This window comes from Rattus rattus, chromosome 8 (assembly GCF_011064425.1).
Source record: "Rattus rattus isolate New Zealand chromosome 8, Rrattus_CSIRO_v1, whole genome shotgun sequence".
Lineage (NCBI taxonomy): Eukaryota > Metazoa > Chordata > Mammalia > Rodentia > Muridae > Rattus > Rattus rattus.
The window spans coordinates 111032861-111050797 of NC_046161.1; the positions used below are offsets into that span (position 1 = coordinate 111032861).

Here is a 17937-nt window from a genome sequence, read left to right on the forward strand (position 1 = left end):
TAAATTAGAGTAAATTTACTAATTAAAGTAAAGCATCCACTGACTAACCGTAGGTTGTTTCTGACATATGAGAGACTCAATTTCCCATGAGGGGAAAAAAAAAAAACTGCCTCTGACAGGAACCATGAAAGAAAGTGGGCAAGCGTTCAAAGCTTGGCTTCCTCCTTACCTTGGGGGTTTCCCAGTGTGACCGAGACTCACTCTGTTCAGAAAGAACCCGTGACATCCAGGACGTCACTCCATCCTCTCTCTCTCTCTCTCTCTCTCTCTCTCTCTCTCTCTCTCTCTCTCTCTCCTCTCTCTCTGACATCCACTTACATCTTCCGGGCTTGGCTCATCTTCTCTGAGAACTTATCTAGATACCAAATCTACATTGTTTTGTGACACTCGGTGTTCCCAGAATGAAGAACCACGGAGGTCATTACCATGAGTGTCTGGAGATGGTTTTTTCTTGGAGGGACAGATGTTGTGAGACAGGGTCTCATGTAGCCCAGGCTAGCACTGGACTTGCTATGTGAGTGAGGATAACCTTGAACTTCTGATCCTTCTGCCTCTAACTGCTGAGTGCGGGGATCCCAAACACGCACCACCACACCCAATGTATGTGACGGTGCTGTGGATTGAACCCAAGGCTTCACACACATTACCAACTGAGCTACACCCAGCCCCAGTTTAGCAGCTTCTCAATTGTTTTTTCCTTTTTAACACCCAGAACATTTCTTTTAGGACTGTCTACTCTTCCTTCTCCTACATGGCTAAAGAGACCTTTAGAAGGCCCGAGGGAAGCTGGAGATGTGACCCTGCAGAACTCAGACCCAAACTCCTCTCTTGCCTTGATCCCATTTAAGGACGCCAAGGCTGCAGTTTGGGTGAGGCTACCGGGAACGCCTACACTTCAAAGGAGCAATGACTCGAGATTCTTTTATGCTTTACAAGAGCCCAAGATTACCCAGTTTCCTATTTTCAGTATGGTCTTTAAGTTGTCATCCATGTTGTGGTGCTCCACGGCTAAGAAAACGGTATTGATGATGATGCAGATGGTGATGGCCAGCTCAGTAAAGGGATCTGTCATGATGGTCCGCAGGACCTTCTTTATGCACAGCCACTGAGGGCTACAGTCCCACACCAGGTACTTAGAGGCCAAATTTTTCCCACATGGGAAACAAGGCTCCTGGAATTTTTCTTGTTCTGGAAAATGGAACGGAGGAACAATCAGGTGTTTGCTCTGAACCAGCCCGGCGCTCTCTGCCTACCTCTTCCCTCCTTCCCAGGGTCTTTTGTGATACTTGGCTGATCGAGCGGGCACTGATTGGAATAACCAGGAATCACCAGCCAAGCGCTGTGCAGGGGAAATGACCTCTGCACACAGCCAGCATGTGGCAACGTCAAGTACATCAGACGGGGTCCAGAGGCCAACGCTGATTGGCTATGGACCCCTGAGAGAGACAGAGGTGAGCATGAGCAAGGGGGGGGGGGTGTCCAGAGGCCAACGCTGATTGGCTATGGACCCCTGAGAGAGACAGAGGTGAGCATGAGCAACGGGGGGGGGGGTGTCCAGAGGCCAACACTGATTGGCTATGGACCCCTGAGAGAGACAGAGCATGAGCTCTGCTTTCTAAGAGAGTCCACGGTGACAGCTTTAAACCTGGCCAAGCGATGCCAGGGCTGAGGAGAAGAAAAGAAGGTCAGGTATGGGCAGAGACAACTGCAGGGACTGTGAGGGTTAGTGTGGATTATCAATTTGGCAGGATCTGAAAATACCAGGGGACGAACGTCTGGGCGTGACTGAGAGGGAATTCCTAGATTACTGGAAGCGGCAAGACCCACTCTAACATAGAAGGCACCGTTTCTCAGGCTGGAGCCTTGAACTGAATGAAGAGAGTGAGAACACCAGCAACTGGTTTCTTCTTCTTCCCTCGCTCCCTCCCTCCCTCCCTCCCTCTCTCCTTCCCCCCTCTTTCTCTCTGTCTGTCTATGTATGTCTGTCTCCCTCCTTCTTCCCCTCTTTCTCTCTGTCTCTCTCCCTCCCCTCCTTCCCTCTTTCCCTCCTCCCTCCTTCCCCACCCCCCTCTCTTTCTCTCTCTCCCTCCTCCCTCCCTCTCTCCCTTCCCCTCTTTCTCTCTGTCTGTCTATGTATGTCTGTCTCCCCCCTCCTTCCCCCCCTTTCTCCCTCTCTCTCTCTCTCTCTCTCTCTCTCTCTCCTCCCCCCTCTCTCCCTCCCCTCCCTCTCTCCTTCCCCCCTTTCTCTCTGTCTCTCTCCCTCCTCCTTCCTCCCTCCCTCCCTCCTCCCTCCTCCCCCCCCCTCTCTCTCTCTCTCCCCACTCTCTCTCTCTCTCTCTCTCTCTCTCCCTCTCTCTCTTGACTGTAGCCACAGTGTGACAAGCTGCCTCTCATGCCCTCCTCCCCGTCATAATGGAGTACACCCTCGAACAGTGAGCCCAGATAAGCCCTTTCTTCCTTCAGTTGCTCTGTCATGTTATTTTGTCACTAGTGTTCTGTCAGCTACTTGAGCCCAGGCCCTCAGGTGCCTGTAAGTCCTGATTTGCTGGGAACCATTTCAAAGACTCATGCAGGCCAAGAGAGGCCATGTGATAGTTCATGCATGTGAAAGGCCCCATCTACTCCCAGCTGTTGATGGTCTTGACCTTTCCTGGGGCTGCCCGCTGTTTGTTGTCAACCAGGGCTAGCACAGAGTCTTGGCTGGTCTGTCTATACGGTCTTGTTTGTCCCATGCAGGATCCCTGGCTCTAACTTTGAGAAAAACTGCTGCCTCCTGGTAAGGTCTTCCAGGCTGCCTTGTTGGCTACTTCTGTCATTCAGACCTCCTGAGGCTGGCCAGCCTGCTTGTGAGGTGCTGTCTGTGTTCTCAGGCTGAAATCTCTTCCTACCTCTAGCCAACCCCGACCTAGCAGCCCACTGGGGGTAGCATATCTCCCAGGAAGGCCCATTTCGATCAAGCCACATTCTTGCATGCTGTCCTTGCAGGTGGTACAGCGGGGTGGTCCCAGGAAGCTTCCTGTGTGGAGGGACTGGGGACAAGGGAGATAAAGAAATCATAGAAGTTGGCTCTCCTGGCAATGCAGAACTTACCCTGCATGGTGATGGTTAAGATACTGACGGCGCTCAGCGCTCTCTGTCTGTGGAGGGGGTCCACGTGCTCATCAAAGAGATCCACTGGCAAGTTCTGGGACAGTCGTTTGGTCTGCTCAAGGAGTTGTGGCTGTAAGAGAAAGCATGGGGAGCCTTCTAAAGGTGGGAGTTGACACTCCCCGAATTTCATAAGGACGTCAAGATAAGGAGCATTTTATACGGAGAGGTCCAGATACCGTAATGGCGTATCAGGCAATCGGTTTCCTTTGCCCATGTGGAACAGGCCAGAGAAGTAGGATTTGATCAGTCAATGTTCCTATACCGTCTGACCTACAGAAACTTTTCCACTTTCGACAAAGGGCAAACAAAATACTCTCCACCCTAGTGACAAGAATAATTCTACTAGCGAGGATCACCCAGACCTCATTCCTGTCTTTCCTCAGACAGGTGACCCACTCCGTATCTAGGCTGGGAGGCCCCAGAAGCAGCTTGACACCATGCATCCAAAATGGAGCTGGCCATCTTTTCCAACCCCTAACGCATGTCCTCTCTTTTCTCAACAAATCACCCAATAAGCCGCAAGCCCTGCTCAACTCAGTTGCCCGGCACCGCCTCCCGTGGGTAAGTTTGCTTGCCTCTCCTCATCCTTGCTCTTGGCTGTTTCCTACGGACTCAAGGGCTCCCCCCAGAAGGGAAGGGAGTCTTCTGAGACTCAGGAAGCTAAGGAAGCCCCCGAGGTTTAAGCGATTTGGAAAGCTAAAGGGTCCGCAAGGTCCACAAGGCGCAGTCATGTGGGTTTTTAAGCATTTTCTTATTTCTTGCATCTGCGTGTGTCACAGCACACGGTAGAGATCAGAGGGCAACTTGAAGGGATGGGTCCGCTCCTCCCACCCCTCCATGAGGGTCTTGAGAACTAAATTCAGGTGGTCAGACTTGGGAGCGTATTCCCTTAACCCTGAGCCATCTCGCTGAGCTGCTTCCATGGGATTATAAAATTAGTAGACAGTTGCTGGGGAGAGCAGACTGGTTGGCCACCGTTGTGTAGACACTGCTAAGATACAGCTTCTGCAAGGCTTCACCCACACTGGGGCGGGCTTTTCAATGACACAGGTGTCATAAGAGTCCCCCATGTGCCTATAAGAAAGCCCAGTAAAATTATTGGCTCACCAAGTAGGCTCAGGTGGAATCTTTCTTTGGTCTGTCATTGATGCCCTACCTGGGTAAGAAGATGTTTTATTCTCCCCAGGAAAAGTTACACATTGTTCTGTGGGGGGACTGGGCGGGGGTGGGGGGCTGGTGCAGGCTGCTGCCACCTCTTATTTGGGTTACCGTGGCAACGTCTTAATTGGTTTCCTCTAGTCTCTCCTCCAACTCCCTCTCTTCAATGTGTTTAGCTCGTTGAAAAGGAAATTTCAGCTCCAGACCGTGAGCTTTAAACCATTATAACTAGGCTCAAACACACCTTCATTAATCAAAATAGCAGCCATTACAATCAACATGTTTTTGCCAACAAGAGCTAAGTTTGTTTATCCCCATGGCAGAGGAGTCTCTGCTTTGGGGTTCCAGGGACTCTCAGAAAGCCTCCTCTGCACCCTGCTGGTTGTGGAAGCGTTTTCTCTGCAAAAAGAGGTCAAGATGCTTGAGGACCGGATGGTAGGCTGGTGGGATTGGGTGAATGCTACAAATGAGATGGGTTTCATTCCCCGCCCGTTTAACTTTTTTTTTGCGTGTGACATGTGGTCAAGCGTTGTGGAAAACTGGGCTCTTGCTGCTGGCCGATGCCAAGGGCAATCGGTGCGGTTTGGGGCACACTCACCTCCTCTTCTGAGCACATTCCCTGGATTTAATTATTTCACTTCAGGGAACTAAAGAGGATCAGGCAAGCAGTAGACTACCACAGAGTGCCTAGGACCTCTTCCTAGGGCAGGTTTGGCTCAAAAAAGTGAGTTGTGATCACCAGTCATCACTGGCTGTCATCTGTAGGAGAGCCACTCTTCCTCAGATGTCAAAATTCTATACAGAAATGGTCCATTGTCGTCATCATGGAGCATAAGTCTTCAAAACAACATGTTCTTGGGATTTTCAGTCAGCTCACATGGTACCCACTGTGCCGTGAGTTGTTCCAGCTCTCCAATGTACTTCAAATACCAAACAGCCTTGAATGTTCATGTTGAGCCCACTGGCCACTTCTCCTCAAGTTGGAAGAGGATGGGCTTTGATGGTTGACAGGCAGTGATGGTGGCTGTCAATCAACCAACATTAATTCCCATGGCTGGCCGCTAAGCTCTCTGTCTCCAAGGTCTTGCCTCCTTTACAAGACTTGTTGAGCCACCACTGCACCACACATTCACTGGGGTTGTCCCTGGGTGGGCCACTGATGTCATGAGTCATCTGCCGCTTTGTGACCCATTTTGAAATCAAGTAAGAAATTTGGCCTAACTTTGTTTCCATAGTATAAGGCAGGGGTTCTCAACCTGTGGGCCACAACCACTTTGAGGGCCTAATGACTCTTTCACAGGGGTCACCTAAGACCACTATAAAACACAGATATTTACACTATGATTCATAACTGTAGCAAAATTACAGTTATGAAGTAGTCATGAAATGATTTTATGGTTGGGGTCGCCACAGCGTTAGGAACTATGTTAAAGAGCCACGGCGTTAGGAAGGTCGAGATGACACTGGCATAAGGTAAATGTAAAATGCACAGCAGGTAGAAATATTTGGCAAGAAAGCATAAGGCAGGAGCTGAGCGTTAAAACGATGCATAGAAGATCTTTGCTTGTTAAGATTGCATTCCAATAGCAAGTAAATGTCAACAATGCAAAATCACGGTTATTTTTGTATCAACCTACATCTGAGATTTTAAAAACACACGTCTCCGGTCGGGCCTGGTGGTCCGCGCCTTTAATCCCAGGACTCAGGAGACAGAGGCAGATGGATCTCTGTGAATTTGACACCAGCCTGGTCTACATAGCAAACTCAAAGACAGCCAGGGCCACACATTGTGGCCTCGTTGAGAGAACGAGAAAGAAAGAAAGAAAGAAAGAAAGAAAGAAAGAAAGAAAGAAAGAAAGGAAAGAAAAAGAAAGGAAGGAAGGAAGGAAGGAAGGAAGGAAGGAAGAAAGAGGGAAAGGTGGGGGAGGGAGGCAGGGAGGGAGAAGGAGAAAAGGAAGGGAGAAGAGAAAGAGAGGGGGAAAAAGACTAAATAACTTTTTAAAAATAGGTGTAGTGGGGTCTCAGGCCCGTGCGTGCACGGGGGCACCCCCTCCTCTCACGGATGCCCATTCAGGGCCCGCTCGTGCGGCCTGGGGGGCAGATGGCGTTCGATTCCCTGTTCTGCGGCCGTCGCTCCAGCGTGGCCTAATGGCTGTTCATGAAAGTTGTCAAGGATAAGGCCTACTTTAAAAGATACCAAGTGAGATTTAGAAGGTGGCGAGAGGGTAAAACTGACTACTATGCACGGAAACGATTGGTGATCCAGGACAAAAATAAGTACAACACACCGAAATACAGGATGATAGTTCATGTAACGAACAGAGACATCATCTGCCAGATTGCATATGCCCGTATAGAAGGGGATATGATCGTCTGTGCAGCATATGCACATGAACTTCCAAAATACGGTGTGAAAGTTGGTCTGACAAACTATGCTGCAGCCTATTGCACTGGCCTGCTGCTGGCCCGCAGGCTTCTGAATAGGTTTGGCATGGACAAGATCTATGAAGGCCAAGTGGAGGTGAATGGAGATGAATACAATGTGGAAAGCATTGACGGTCAGCCTGGTGCCTTCACTTGCTATTTGAATGCGGGTCTTGCCCGAACTACAACTGGCAATAAAGTTTTTGGCGCCCTGAAGGGAGCTGTGGATGGAGGCTTGTCTATCCCCCATAGTGCCAAACGATTCCCTGGCTATGACTCTGAAAGCAAGGAGTTCAATGCAGAGGTGCACCGGAAGCACATCATGGGTCAGAATGTGGCGGACTACATGCGCTACCTGATGGAGGAAGATGAAGATGCGTATAAGAAACAGTTCTCTCAGTACATCAAGAACAACGTGACTCCAGACATGGAGGACATGTATAAGAAAGCTCATGCTGCTATCCGAGAGAATCCAGTCTATGAGAAGAAGCCCAAGAGAGAAGTGAAGAAGAAGAGGCGGAATCGTCCCAAAATGTCTCTTGCCCAGAAGAAAGACCGGGTTGCTCAAAAGAAGGCAAGCTTCCTCAGAGCTCAGGAACGGGCTGCTGAAAGCTAAAGCCATTTTCTATGAAGATTTTTTCATAAAGACAATAAACATTGATCAAAGCAAAAAAAAAAAAATAGGTGTAGTGGTTCACACCTTTAACCCCAGCACTTCGGAGGCAGAGGTAAGGAAATCTCTGTGAGCTTGAGACTAGCCTGGTCTACACAGCAAACTCCAGGACAGCCAGGACTGCATAATAAGACCATGTCTTAAAAACAAACAACAAAAAACAAACAAAACAAAACAAAAGAAACAAAAACACACATCTCTTGCTTCCCTTGGAAACCCTTCCCAGCTTCTCTGCTCTCACCTTCCACAGAAAAGACTGAACGAGCTCCTTGGCTTGTTTTTAAGACCTTCTGTCATTGCTCCCGTCTTACCAATACAGACTCTGTCACCATCCCCCACACACACACACTCTCTCTCTCTCTCTCTCTCTCTCTCTCTCTCTCTCTCTCTCTCTCTCTCTCTCTCTCTCCTGGGCATCTTTTCTGATTTGCTACTAACTCACTACCATTCCTCCAACTCCGGTCATTTCTAGGTTGGTTTGTACCAAAGAGATGGTGTTGGTTTCATTGCCCTATCCACGTCCCAGGGCCTCAACTCAAGCACTTCCTCTAATAGCCCCAAACCCCTTTGTCCCATTGCACAGCAAGTCAAAACCACAGCAAAATTATGATCAGTGGTCCCTAGCAATCTTTAACCAATGATGGACTAAAATTAATGTGTCTATATATAGATATAGAAATAAGACAGATACAGGGATAGACAGGCAGACAGACAGACAGACAGACAGACAGACAGACTCTAATACCCTAACTCCATGGGGTTCAGCCTCCGGCTACCTTGGGTGGCACAGTGCACTTCCTTTCTGTCCACATAACACACTCTCCTCTCCACGAGGTACGGCTGCTCAGGTAACCTACCTGCACTCCAGTGCCTTGGGCTTAGCTTCAGAGCGAGCCAACAGCCACACTGTCCTTCCCAAATTGCCTGCGTCAAAGGACACGCCCTTGCCTGTCTGTAGCTAATCTTAAGAAGTTCCACTTGGCAGACCTCAGATCATCTTCACCGGTTCAGCTCTTGATCCCCATCTGGCCTCAATAAACAGTGGGCGCCCACCACCGGGAGCCCCAATTCAGAACTCTCCATTTTTAACGTGTAAACTCATTTAGACAATGTGATAAAAAGGAACCGGAGTTCAAGGCCCCTCCTCCCATATAACGCCCAGATCATCTTAACCCTTCTCATCCCGGCCACTAAACTCCCACTACACCAGAGCCTGAATGCCAGACGTGTCTGCTGTAGCTTCCTATAGCTGAGATATGGAATCTTTCTGCTCCTGGGATTCCTTTGTCTGTGTCTTTTTTAAAAAACTAATGGTCTTTTTTTAAAGATTTATTTATTTATTTATTTATTTATTTATTTATTTATTTATTTATATACACCGTGTTCTGTCTGCATATATGCCTGAACACCTAAAGAGGGTACCAGATCTCATTTTAGCTGCTTGCAAGCCACCATGTGGTTGCTGGGAATTGAACTCAGGACCTCTGGAAGAGCAGTCAGTGCTCTTAACCTCTAAGCCATCGCTCCAGCCCCATGCCTGTGTTTTTGATGTCTTTGTTTCCTCCTCAACAAGCCTGGATACGTTGGCTTGTATTTTAATAGTTTCCTGTTTGCTGGCCTCTGTGTTACAGGTAACTGTATTATTAACAAGTTGGTGTCTTCATGAGAGGGGAAAATACTTGAGCTTCTCAGTTTGTCTGCAGACACACACACACTTACTTACTTTAGATCACTGGGTTCAGTCTCACAGGGATTCAGATGTCTTTTGAGCATAGAAAATATCAGAAAATTGACACTTTTTACTTCACTGAAAAGCTAGCTCTAGAGATGAGATGTGGCCTATCCGCTTTGGATCTGATTGTGTTTGTCTAAGAGCTTTTGCCAAAGCCTCCTTTCACGACTCTGGGACAGGGAGAAGGCATCAACCACCAGCCCAGGGTAAAGATGTTATGTGCAGATGGGGGGTACACTATTCCCGGCAGGGATTGCTAGTTTACTCTCACAGTGTTTACATTTTTCTTTCCGGTGTTTTGAGATTTTCCTGTGTGTCCCTGGCTATCCTGGAACTCGCTCTATAGACCATGCTGGCCTCAAACCTGGAGATTCACCTGCCTCTGCCTCCTGAGTTCTGGGATTTCTGTCAGTGAGAAAGCAGCAGTTAGGAGAGATCAGTGCCCACAACCCACTGAAGTCAGGTCACAAAAATGACTCTTGAGAGGGCTCTAACGGGACACGGCACATCAACTCCTCCCTCTGTTCCCCACTGTAGGCATTGTTCACAGGACTGAACTGAAGCTGGACTGAAGCCCTCCTTGCAGAACCCACGTCTTACACGCTCAGCTTAACACCCTCCAGAACTGCCTGGGCTGCTGCCAAGAAGAGACCTGACAGCTGCTCAGGGTGTGCACCGTCCTCTGTAAGCGATGCTGCTTCCACACTGACAAACCCAAACTAGCTTGAGGTGAGGTATGTATCCCCATATATACACTGTCTTTTAAATGTTTTACTCACTGAACTCCCCGCCCCCAATACCCAAACAAAATGTCCCACGTAAGCTTTTCCAGTGGATCTCATCCTACAGCAGCTCCCTCTGCTCCTGATACATGTAGAAAAACTCCTCTCAGATGCTGTGGAGAAACCCGACCCAGATACAATGTTTAACATGAGTCCTCTGTTTCCTCTGACTCCCTTCCTCTGACGCCCTGCAGCTTACTGATGCCTCTGCTGCTCACTGTGGTGCAGAACTCCTGGTAGAGGGACTGGTCACCATCACCCTGAGCCAACGCCATACCCATTTCATCCCTCAGGCTCACTCTGGCTCTCCCACCCCGACTCCTCCCGCTCTGTCCACCTTCCTGGGCCATCGGTTTTTCTCTGCAACAAAATCAACTGTGTAGAATCCTCTAAGGAGTATTTGTTTAAAGTTTCTCCAAGAATACATGATCCAACGACAGTCAATGAAGTTAAAACTCTCCTGCTAAGTGACCAGAGGACACGCTCCGTAACTAACCCCCTCTAACAGCAACCAACCTCACCTCAAAACAGTTAAAGAGTTGACATCCTGTTACCTGCTTCTTTTGATGCCCTCTCTCCTTACCTCTTGCTATGCTTTTTTTTAAGGGTTTGGAATGAGAGTGCACCCCATTCCTATGAGTTCACAGATGACTTTACCCAGCTCATTGGTGAGCACAGAAAGAAATGTCTCGCAAAATAATCCACCTCACCTTGGGCGAACAATTTCGGGAAGGAGGGAGTGCAGGAGAGATACACAGCCGACCCCATGGCTGTGACAATTCCCTCATTCCCAAGCCCACCCCCCAACCAACTCCTGCCGCTAAGAAGGGGGCAGCCAGTTTTGTCCCTGACAGACCCTTCAGTTTCCTGCAGAAGAAATACTGCCCCTCACTGTGTGTGCTAATAACACAGCCCTGTCTGAAGGTCCGACTCTGGTCTCTTTCTGCCTTCTATCCTTTAGGCAGCCTCCAAAATCTAATGGCCACAGGCTCCTGTACCCAAGGATTTTGTCCCCAGACCCTGGTCTTACTTTTGGGAGGTCACAGGCCCGCTGAAGCATGGTGCTTAGCTGACTGACATAGGCCACCATGGATTTTGCTTAGCTGACTCGAATAGGCTACCATGGGCTTTGAAGGCCATACCTTCTGTTCCAACTCTCTGCTCCTTGGTCATTTGCCACAGTGTGACCAGTCACCATGCTGCCTCATTCTCCTGCTAACTCAGTCTGAGTCCATCTTGAAGCCATACCTCCCCTGCCAGGACGTACCGGAAGTCCCTCAACCTGGACAGAAATACCTCTTTAGTCCCTGAAGTTGTTCCACTGGGAATTTTGTCATGGTGACATGGTCACACACTGTGACTGGCTGTTCACAGATATATTGGGATCACCGCACAGAGGGCTGAGTGTACCCACAAGCGAAGGAAGAGCGTTCCTTCATCGTTCTGATGCAGAGCCATTCCCCCGGAGGCACGGTGATACTGTTGATCCCTGGGAGAAGACTTACGTTTTTAGAGGCATCGTCCTCTGAATCAGACGCTGAGGCTCGGGCCGTCTTGGACCTTCTCATAAAGAAGGACTTTCTTGTCTTACTACCGAAAAACTTCCTCTTCTTCGGGGAAAAGGATGAAGCTTGAAGGGAATTAAGGGAACTTCTGTCAATTCCCATGGCAACCAGAGCCTTTGAGAGAGAGGAAAAGCAATTAATGAACAGATTATACATCGACCTCAGGGAACTACTCCCCTCTCTCCATCACACTGAACCCTGTAGGTGGCCCTTCACCTTGGTTGAACATGTAGCTGGGCTGTCATTTATCTGGGGAGTGGCTTGGTTTCTGTTTGTTTGTTTGTTTGGTTTTTTTCACACAGGCCTCGCAGGTGTCCAAGGCAGGGTTAACTCTCCTAATGCTTCCCCAGGACCAATCCTTAGCACACCTAGAATGTGCTAGGGACTGGGTATTTATTGCCTGGGGATGCTGAGGAGTTACCATGAGATTCTGAGGTATGCAGAAGACAGCAGAGTGTAAAACTATTGTTACTACCCTGAGAATCTTAGGAACGGAGGAGGGAATGTAATGGCAGGGAAACTTCTTGGGATGCCACGCAGTTGGGATGGGATTCCAGGATGGGATTCCAGGAAGGGAGGAACAAGACCACTTCCGGTAGAGCCCCAGCCCTCCCTGAGCGAAGGTTCTGAAGAAAAACACCTTTGGATTTGCATAAGAAGGTTTGCAACATAAGGGGCCTAAGTTTGCACATAAATAAGTTACATTCTAGAGCCAATAATTTGGTCTGCATTCTAGTTGGTACCCGTTTCCAGAATTTAATCATCATTGAGACCACATTCTACAGAACCCTGTGTTCAGACCAGTTTGAGAATAGCAGCAACACAGCCATCCTGCTCAAATTCTCAGTAAATCACAGGGCACTAAAGGGCTGAGACCTGGCCCCAAGAGGGGACCTTCAACCTCCCTCACAATGTCTCTGGGTTCCCGAAGGCCCCTGGAGCAGGTCCCACTGTCTAAGTCCTACCTCCTTCTCCTCCCTTAACAGCTGCTGGGCTTCCTGAAACATTTTCTCCTTGGCCTCTGTCTCAGCAGCTACATTTCTGTTCTGTTCTTCATAAGCCATGGTGACAACAGCCAGGGTTAGGTTAAGCAGGTAGAAGGAGCCCAGGAAGATGACCACCACAAAGAAGAAGACAAAGTAGATCCCAGAGGTCCGCAGGATCTGCAAGGGGCAGAACACAGCGTATATCTGTTGCACCTTCCATAATTCAACAGAATGATACAGTGGCAGATGCTCAGATCTCCAGCAGGAGGGTCTAACCATAGCCCAGGGCAACTACCTATGAGGCGAACACAGAATCGCAAACGTACTTAAAATATGAGGTATTTTGGAATGTTTTATAACTCGACCACATGGTTCCTTCTTTAAGATTTATTAATCTTTGTGTGTACGTCTGAGATGGTGTGTGCTGTGTGTGCATAGCCAGGAAAAAAAAAGATGTCAGGTCCCCTAGGGCTGGAGTGATAGGCAGTTATGAGCTGTACGATGGGCTGCTAGAAATTTCACCCGGAAGGATCGAGTGCTCTTAACGGCTGAGCCACCTCTCCAGCCCCAACTGCACTGTCAAGAGTGTAAGTGACAAATGAGTGCTACACCACCTTGCGAAAGAAATCCGTGTGTGATCTCAAAACCTGCAAGTGCAAGTGACCCCTGTGTGGCCCACGATAATTCCTCTTGGTCCACTGTGATCAGGAAAGCCAAAAGGCAAGACATACACCGCTTCTGGCCTCCTGGTGACACAGCAACTCCTAGTGTCCTCTCTTGCAGTGGAACTACCGAGCATTCACAGGGAGGCCAATCTCCATGAGTTGACCGTCCATAACTCTCTCAGTGATGTTTTCGAGCTTTCAAAATAGAAAAGGCAGGAGAGAGAGAGAGAGAGAGAGAGAGAGAGAGAGAGAGAGAGAGAGAGACAGAGACAGAGAGAGAGACAGAGAGAGACAGAGAGAGACAGAGACACAGAGAGAGACAGAGACACAGAGACAGAGAGAGGAGAGGGAGACAGACACTGAGAGGGATGTGGGGGGGAGACAGACAGAGAGAAACAGAGACAGAGAGAGACAGAGACAGAGACAGAGTTAGAGAGACAGAGACAGAGAGAGACAGAAAGAGAGACAGAGAGGGGGAAGAGAGAGACAGAGAGACAGAGACAGACAGTGAGAGGGAAGACAGAGAGAGACAGAGAGACAGAGGCAGAGAAAGACAGAAAGAGAGACAGAGAGGGGGGAAGAGAGAGAGACAGAGACAGAGAGAGACAGAGAGGCGGGAAGAGAGAGACAGAGAGACAGAGACAGACAGTGAGAGGGAAGACAGAGAGAGAGAGAGAGAGAGAGAGAGAGAGAGAGAGAGAGAGAGAGAGAGAGAGAACCTTAAGGGTAGAAATGCATGAAGAAAAAGATTTGTTTGTGCTCTGATTTCCAGCATGGTGTTTCATTGTCTTAGATTTTCTGACACAGTTTCTGAAGCACGATTCAGTTGTAGAGACAATTCAGACGATGACAAAGGAGGAGCTTATGGGTGGGTTTAAGTAAGCAATACACGGGTTGGTAAGACAGAGGGGAGTTAGAACATAAATAGGAACCTGTCGGTAAAGCCTCTCCCAGGAGTCTTGAGTCATAACCCGGAACATGGCGAGAAAGGACCAGCCAAAGTTGTCAAACTTTGTATAATTATTGTCTGGGTTCAATGTGGTTTTATCGCACGTAGAACCATTGGGACAGGGTCTAGATGTTAGAGACAAAGGAATCGAGAAAAGATTAGATTGCCTGCCCCCAGCCCAAATCCCTAAGAAAACAGAGGATGGCTATCCCCCCACACCTCCCTTTGCCTGCTGAGTTTCCCTGACGTCCCCTCAAGGATTCTCATTGACTCTCCCAAGGGATTAATGATGAAATCATATTAGCTAGGTGTTCACTGAAAGATTAAATGCAGAGCCAAGGCACTATAGCAATATAAAAACCCACGTCCCAGGAGCTGTGGGAACCAGCACAAGATGGGACCTGTCAACATCCCAGCATGGAAACCCTCAAGAGGTCCCGCCTTCTCCATGAGGAAAGATTGACAGTTAGTGGTTGCTGGGGAAGGGGCACAGCCACTGGTAAGCTCCAGTAGATAACCTCCCAGCTATGTTCCTGAAACCCTAATTAAACTCAGTGGGACACACACACACACACACACACACACACACACACACACCATATATACACACACCACATACATACACCCCACATACACCTACCACATACATACCACACCACATACACACACACCACACATACACACACCACACACATACACACCATACACATATACACCACATACATATATTCACACCACATATTACATACACCACATATACACACACCACACACACATACACACACATGCACACACATACACACATACATAATACACACACCACACACATACACATACACACACACCACATATACATACTCCACACACATGCACACACACCACATCACACACATACACCATACCACATACACACATACACACCACATACACACACACGCCACACACACACAACACACAAACATACACACACAGCACACACACACCACATCTCACACACACACACCACAAAGGACGGAGGGGGACATATTGAAAAGAAGACATATTTCAGAGGGAGAAGGAGCAGAGAGAGGGAGGGCAATGGGAAACCCCTAAAATTCATTATATACTGCATGACACTGACAAAGAAAGAAAAGAGAAATTGAAAAACAAAAATGAAATTAGAGGGGTTGGGGATTTAGCTCAGTGGTAGAGCACTTGCCTAGCAAGCGCAAGGCCCTGGGTTCGGTCCCCAGCTCCGAAAAAAAGGGGGAAAAAATGAAATTAGAGAACAGAAAAAGAATGAACTTTGAGACAATGGTGATTTGCATAATTTAAAGTAAGAATTTTGTAGCCTGAAAAATATACATGATAGTTATTAGGTCTCCCTCCTTGGTCCTGCCTACTTGGGTACAGTTAATGATTAGCTTTCTAAGCTTCTAGTTTTCCATGGAGAGAGAAACACACATTCATTTATTCATTCATCCACCTGTATCTTTCATAATAAATACTTGGGAGAATGTCTTACCAATCTGTAGCTTCCCCTCGAGAATATTGCCTGCTTTCTTATGGATTAATATAGCTTATTCTGTGCTCAAACAAGGAGGCTTTCCTTTCGGGGTCTTATAGTACTATTATTTATTAACTACTCACCTTTGAAAGAGTCAAAGATCAATTCCACAAATTTCAAATATCACTGAATTTTCTACATATTTATTGTGAGCTACCAATTCCACCTAACTGGAAGGAAACCTGCCAACCACACTTGGAGACCGTTTGTTGTTGTTTGGGGTGGGGGTGTGTCTTGAGACAGGGTTTCTCTGCACAGCGCTGGCTGTCCTGGAACTTGGTCTGTAGACCAGGCTGGCCTCAAACTCAGAGATCCACCTGCCTCTGCCTGGCATGTGGCACCACTGCCCAGCTGTGAAATAATTTTCATTTAAATAACACAAATCTAAGCTTGTGTAAGCCAGACATGGATGCATAGTCCCACATAGTCCCACATATAGTCCCACATAGTCCCACATAGTCCCACAGATAGTCCCACATAGTCCCGGCTATTTGGGAGGCTGAGGCAGGAGGATCATAAGTTTGAGGGGAATTAAATGAGTCTTTGACTTTAAAAACAAAAGTTGGGAGCCTGAGGTAGAATTAACATTACTGACTGCTCCTCTAGAGACCCAAGCTTCCATTTCCAGCACCCACGTGGCAGCACACAGCCACCTGGAACTCCATTCCCAGATGATCTGGCGCCCTCTTCTGGCCTCTACAGGCATTGCATGTACATGGTGCCCACACATAGAAATGAGTAAAATTTTTAAAAATGATAATGGAAAACTAAAGTAGATGAATAAACTGGCTCTGACACAGGAAACTCATCACTGAAGACTCCCACTGCTACTAGTTAATATGTGAAGACTATGTGCTCATATCCCAAAAGCTCGCGGAGTGGTTGACTTGGGAAGGACACGGCCCAGACCTCTTACCTGCTGCCGAGCCAGGTGCCACACATTATGAATTCTTCGCTATCTTTTTCCTTTTCAAAGCAATCCTCTAAGAGAAGAAAGCCACAGAGAAGGAGAATGCTAACATGAAGAACACTAGCAAATAGTAAGTCAGACTGCTTTTCAAGCAGATGGATTTTAATTCTCTGGAATGGTCAACACGGGCACCTAGCAAGGGATAGAGCCTTAGAGAGAGAAGAGGAAGGAAGGAAAGAGGGGCAGAGAGATGGGAGGATGGGCCGTCACTGTCATCACCTTCCCCTTCACCCACAGGTGGAACGAAGGCCAGCACTGGGCTGAACCAGACTCAGCTATGACCGGTGTGAGCAGACTATAGCAACACGAGGTTCAGGACTCACTAAACGGGTAAATCGGAGCTCTCGGCAATGGAGGTGGGCACAGAAGAAATGCTGGCATTACAAAATAAATAAATACTTGAGAGGAAGGAAGGGTCTTAGAAATTTCTGGTTCCCTCTGGACAAATCCAGGTATTTCTGAACTCACTCTGAGAAGCATGGCAGTGAGCTGAGGTCTGAATGGCAGAAAAGGCAGCAGCTGCTGCTCTGTGGACTTTGCTTCCAGATTTCCCTTTTCCAGAGAAACTGGAAGAGTGAGGTGATTCTCTGTGCAGCGTGTGTGTGTGTGTGTGTGTGTGTGTGTGTGTGTGTGTGTGTGTGAAAGAATGAGGGTGTGTGTGTATAAGAAAGAGATGGGGGAGGGAAAAATGAGTGTGTGTGTGAAAGAATGAAGGTGTGTGTGTGTGAAAGAATGAGATGTGTGTGTGGGAAAGAATGAGTGTGTGTGTGAAAGAATGAGGGTGTGTGTGTGAAAGAATGAGTGTGTGTGTGTGTGTGAAAGAATGAGAGAGTGTGTGTGTGTGAAAGAATGAGGTGTGTGTGTGTGTGTGAAAGAATGAGAGAGTGTGTGTGTGTGAAAGAATGAGGGTGTGTGTGTGTGTGTGTGTGTGTGTGTGAAAGAATGAGAGTGTGTGTGTGTGTGTGAAAGAATGAGGGTGTGTGTGTGTGTGTGTGTGTGTGTGAATGAGAGTGTGTGTGTGTGTGTGTGTGTGTGAGTGTGTGTGTGTGTGTGTGAAAGAATGAGGGTGTGTGTGTGTGTGAAAGAATGAGGGTGTGTGTGTGTGTGAAAGAATGAGGGTGTGTGTGTATGTGTGTGTGTGTGAAAGAATGAGGGTGTATGTGTGTAAAAGAATGGGTGTGTGTGTTAAGTACTGAGGGTATGTGTATGTGTGTGTGAAAGAATGAGGGTGTGTGTGTGTGTGTGTGTGTGTGTGTGTGTGTGTGTGTGTGTGGTGTGTCTCAGGGTGGACAGTCTGGCCTTGCTCCTAAGCACAGACTAATCAGACCATAGGAGTG

The 17937-nt window shown here is 48.0% G+C and overlaps 2 protein-coding genes across 3 annotated transcripts in view; one reads left to right on the top strand and one right to left on the bottom strand.

Moving 5' to 3' along the window:
• Positions 1-17937, bottom strand: part of Scn11a (sodium voltage-gated channel alpha subunit 11) — a 72212-nt gene that overhangs the window by 34444 nt on the left and 19831 nt on the right. For both annotated transcript variants that reach the window (XM_032911129.1, XM_032911130.1), the window contains 6 exons: positions 16547-16613; positions 14068-14209; positions 12450-12647; positions 11425-11598; positions 3091-3220; positions 950-1188 (listed from right to left, as the gene is read on the bottom strand). In XM_032911129.1, coding sequence (XP_032767020.1) covers positions 950-1188; positions 3091-3220; positions 11425-11598; positions 12450-12647; positions 14068-14209; positions 16547-16613 — 950 coding nt within the window. The remainder of the gene's footprint in view (positions 1-949; positions 1189-3090; positions 3221-11424; positions 11599-12449; positions 12648-14067; positions 14210-16546; positions 16614-17937) is intronic.
• LOC116907920 (60S ribosomal protein L5-like) lies at positions 6463-7413 on the top strand. Its single transcript, XM_032911131.1, has one exon. It carries the CDS (start codon positions 6467-6469, stop codon positions 7346-7348), a length of 882 nt encoding a protein of 293 aa, XP_032767022.1. The 5' UTR covers positions 6463-6466; the 3' UTR covers positions 7349-7413.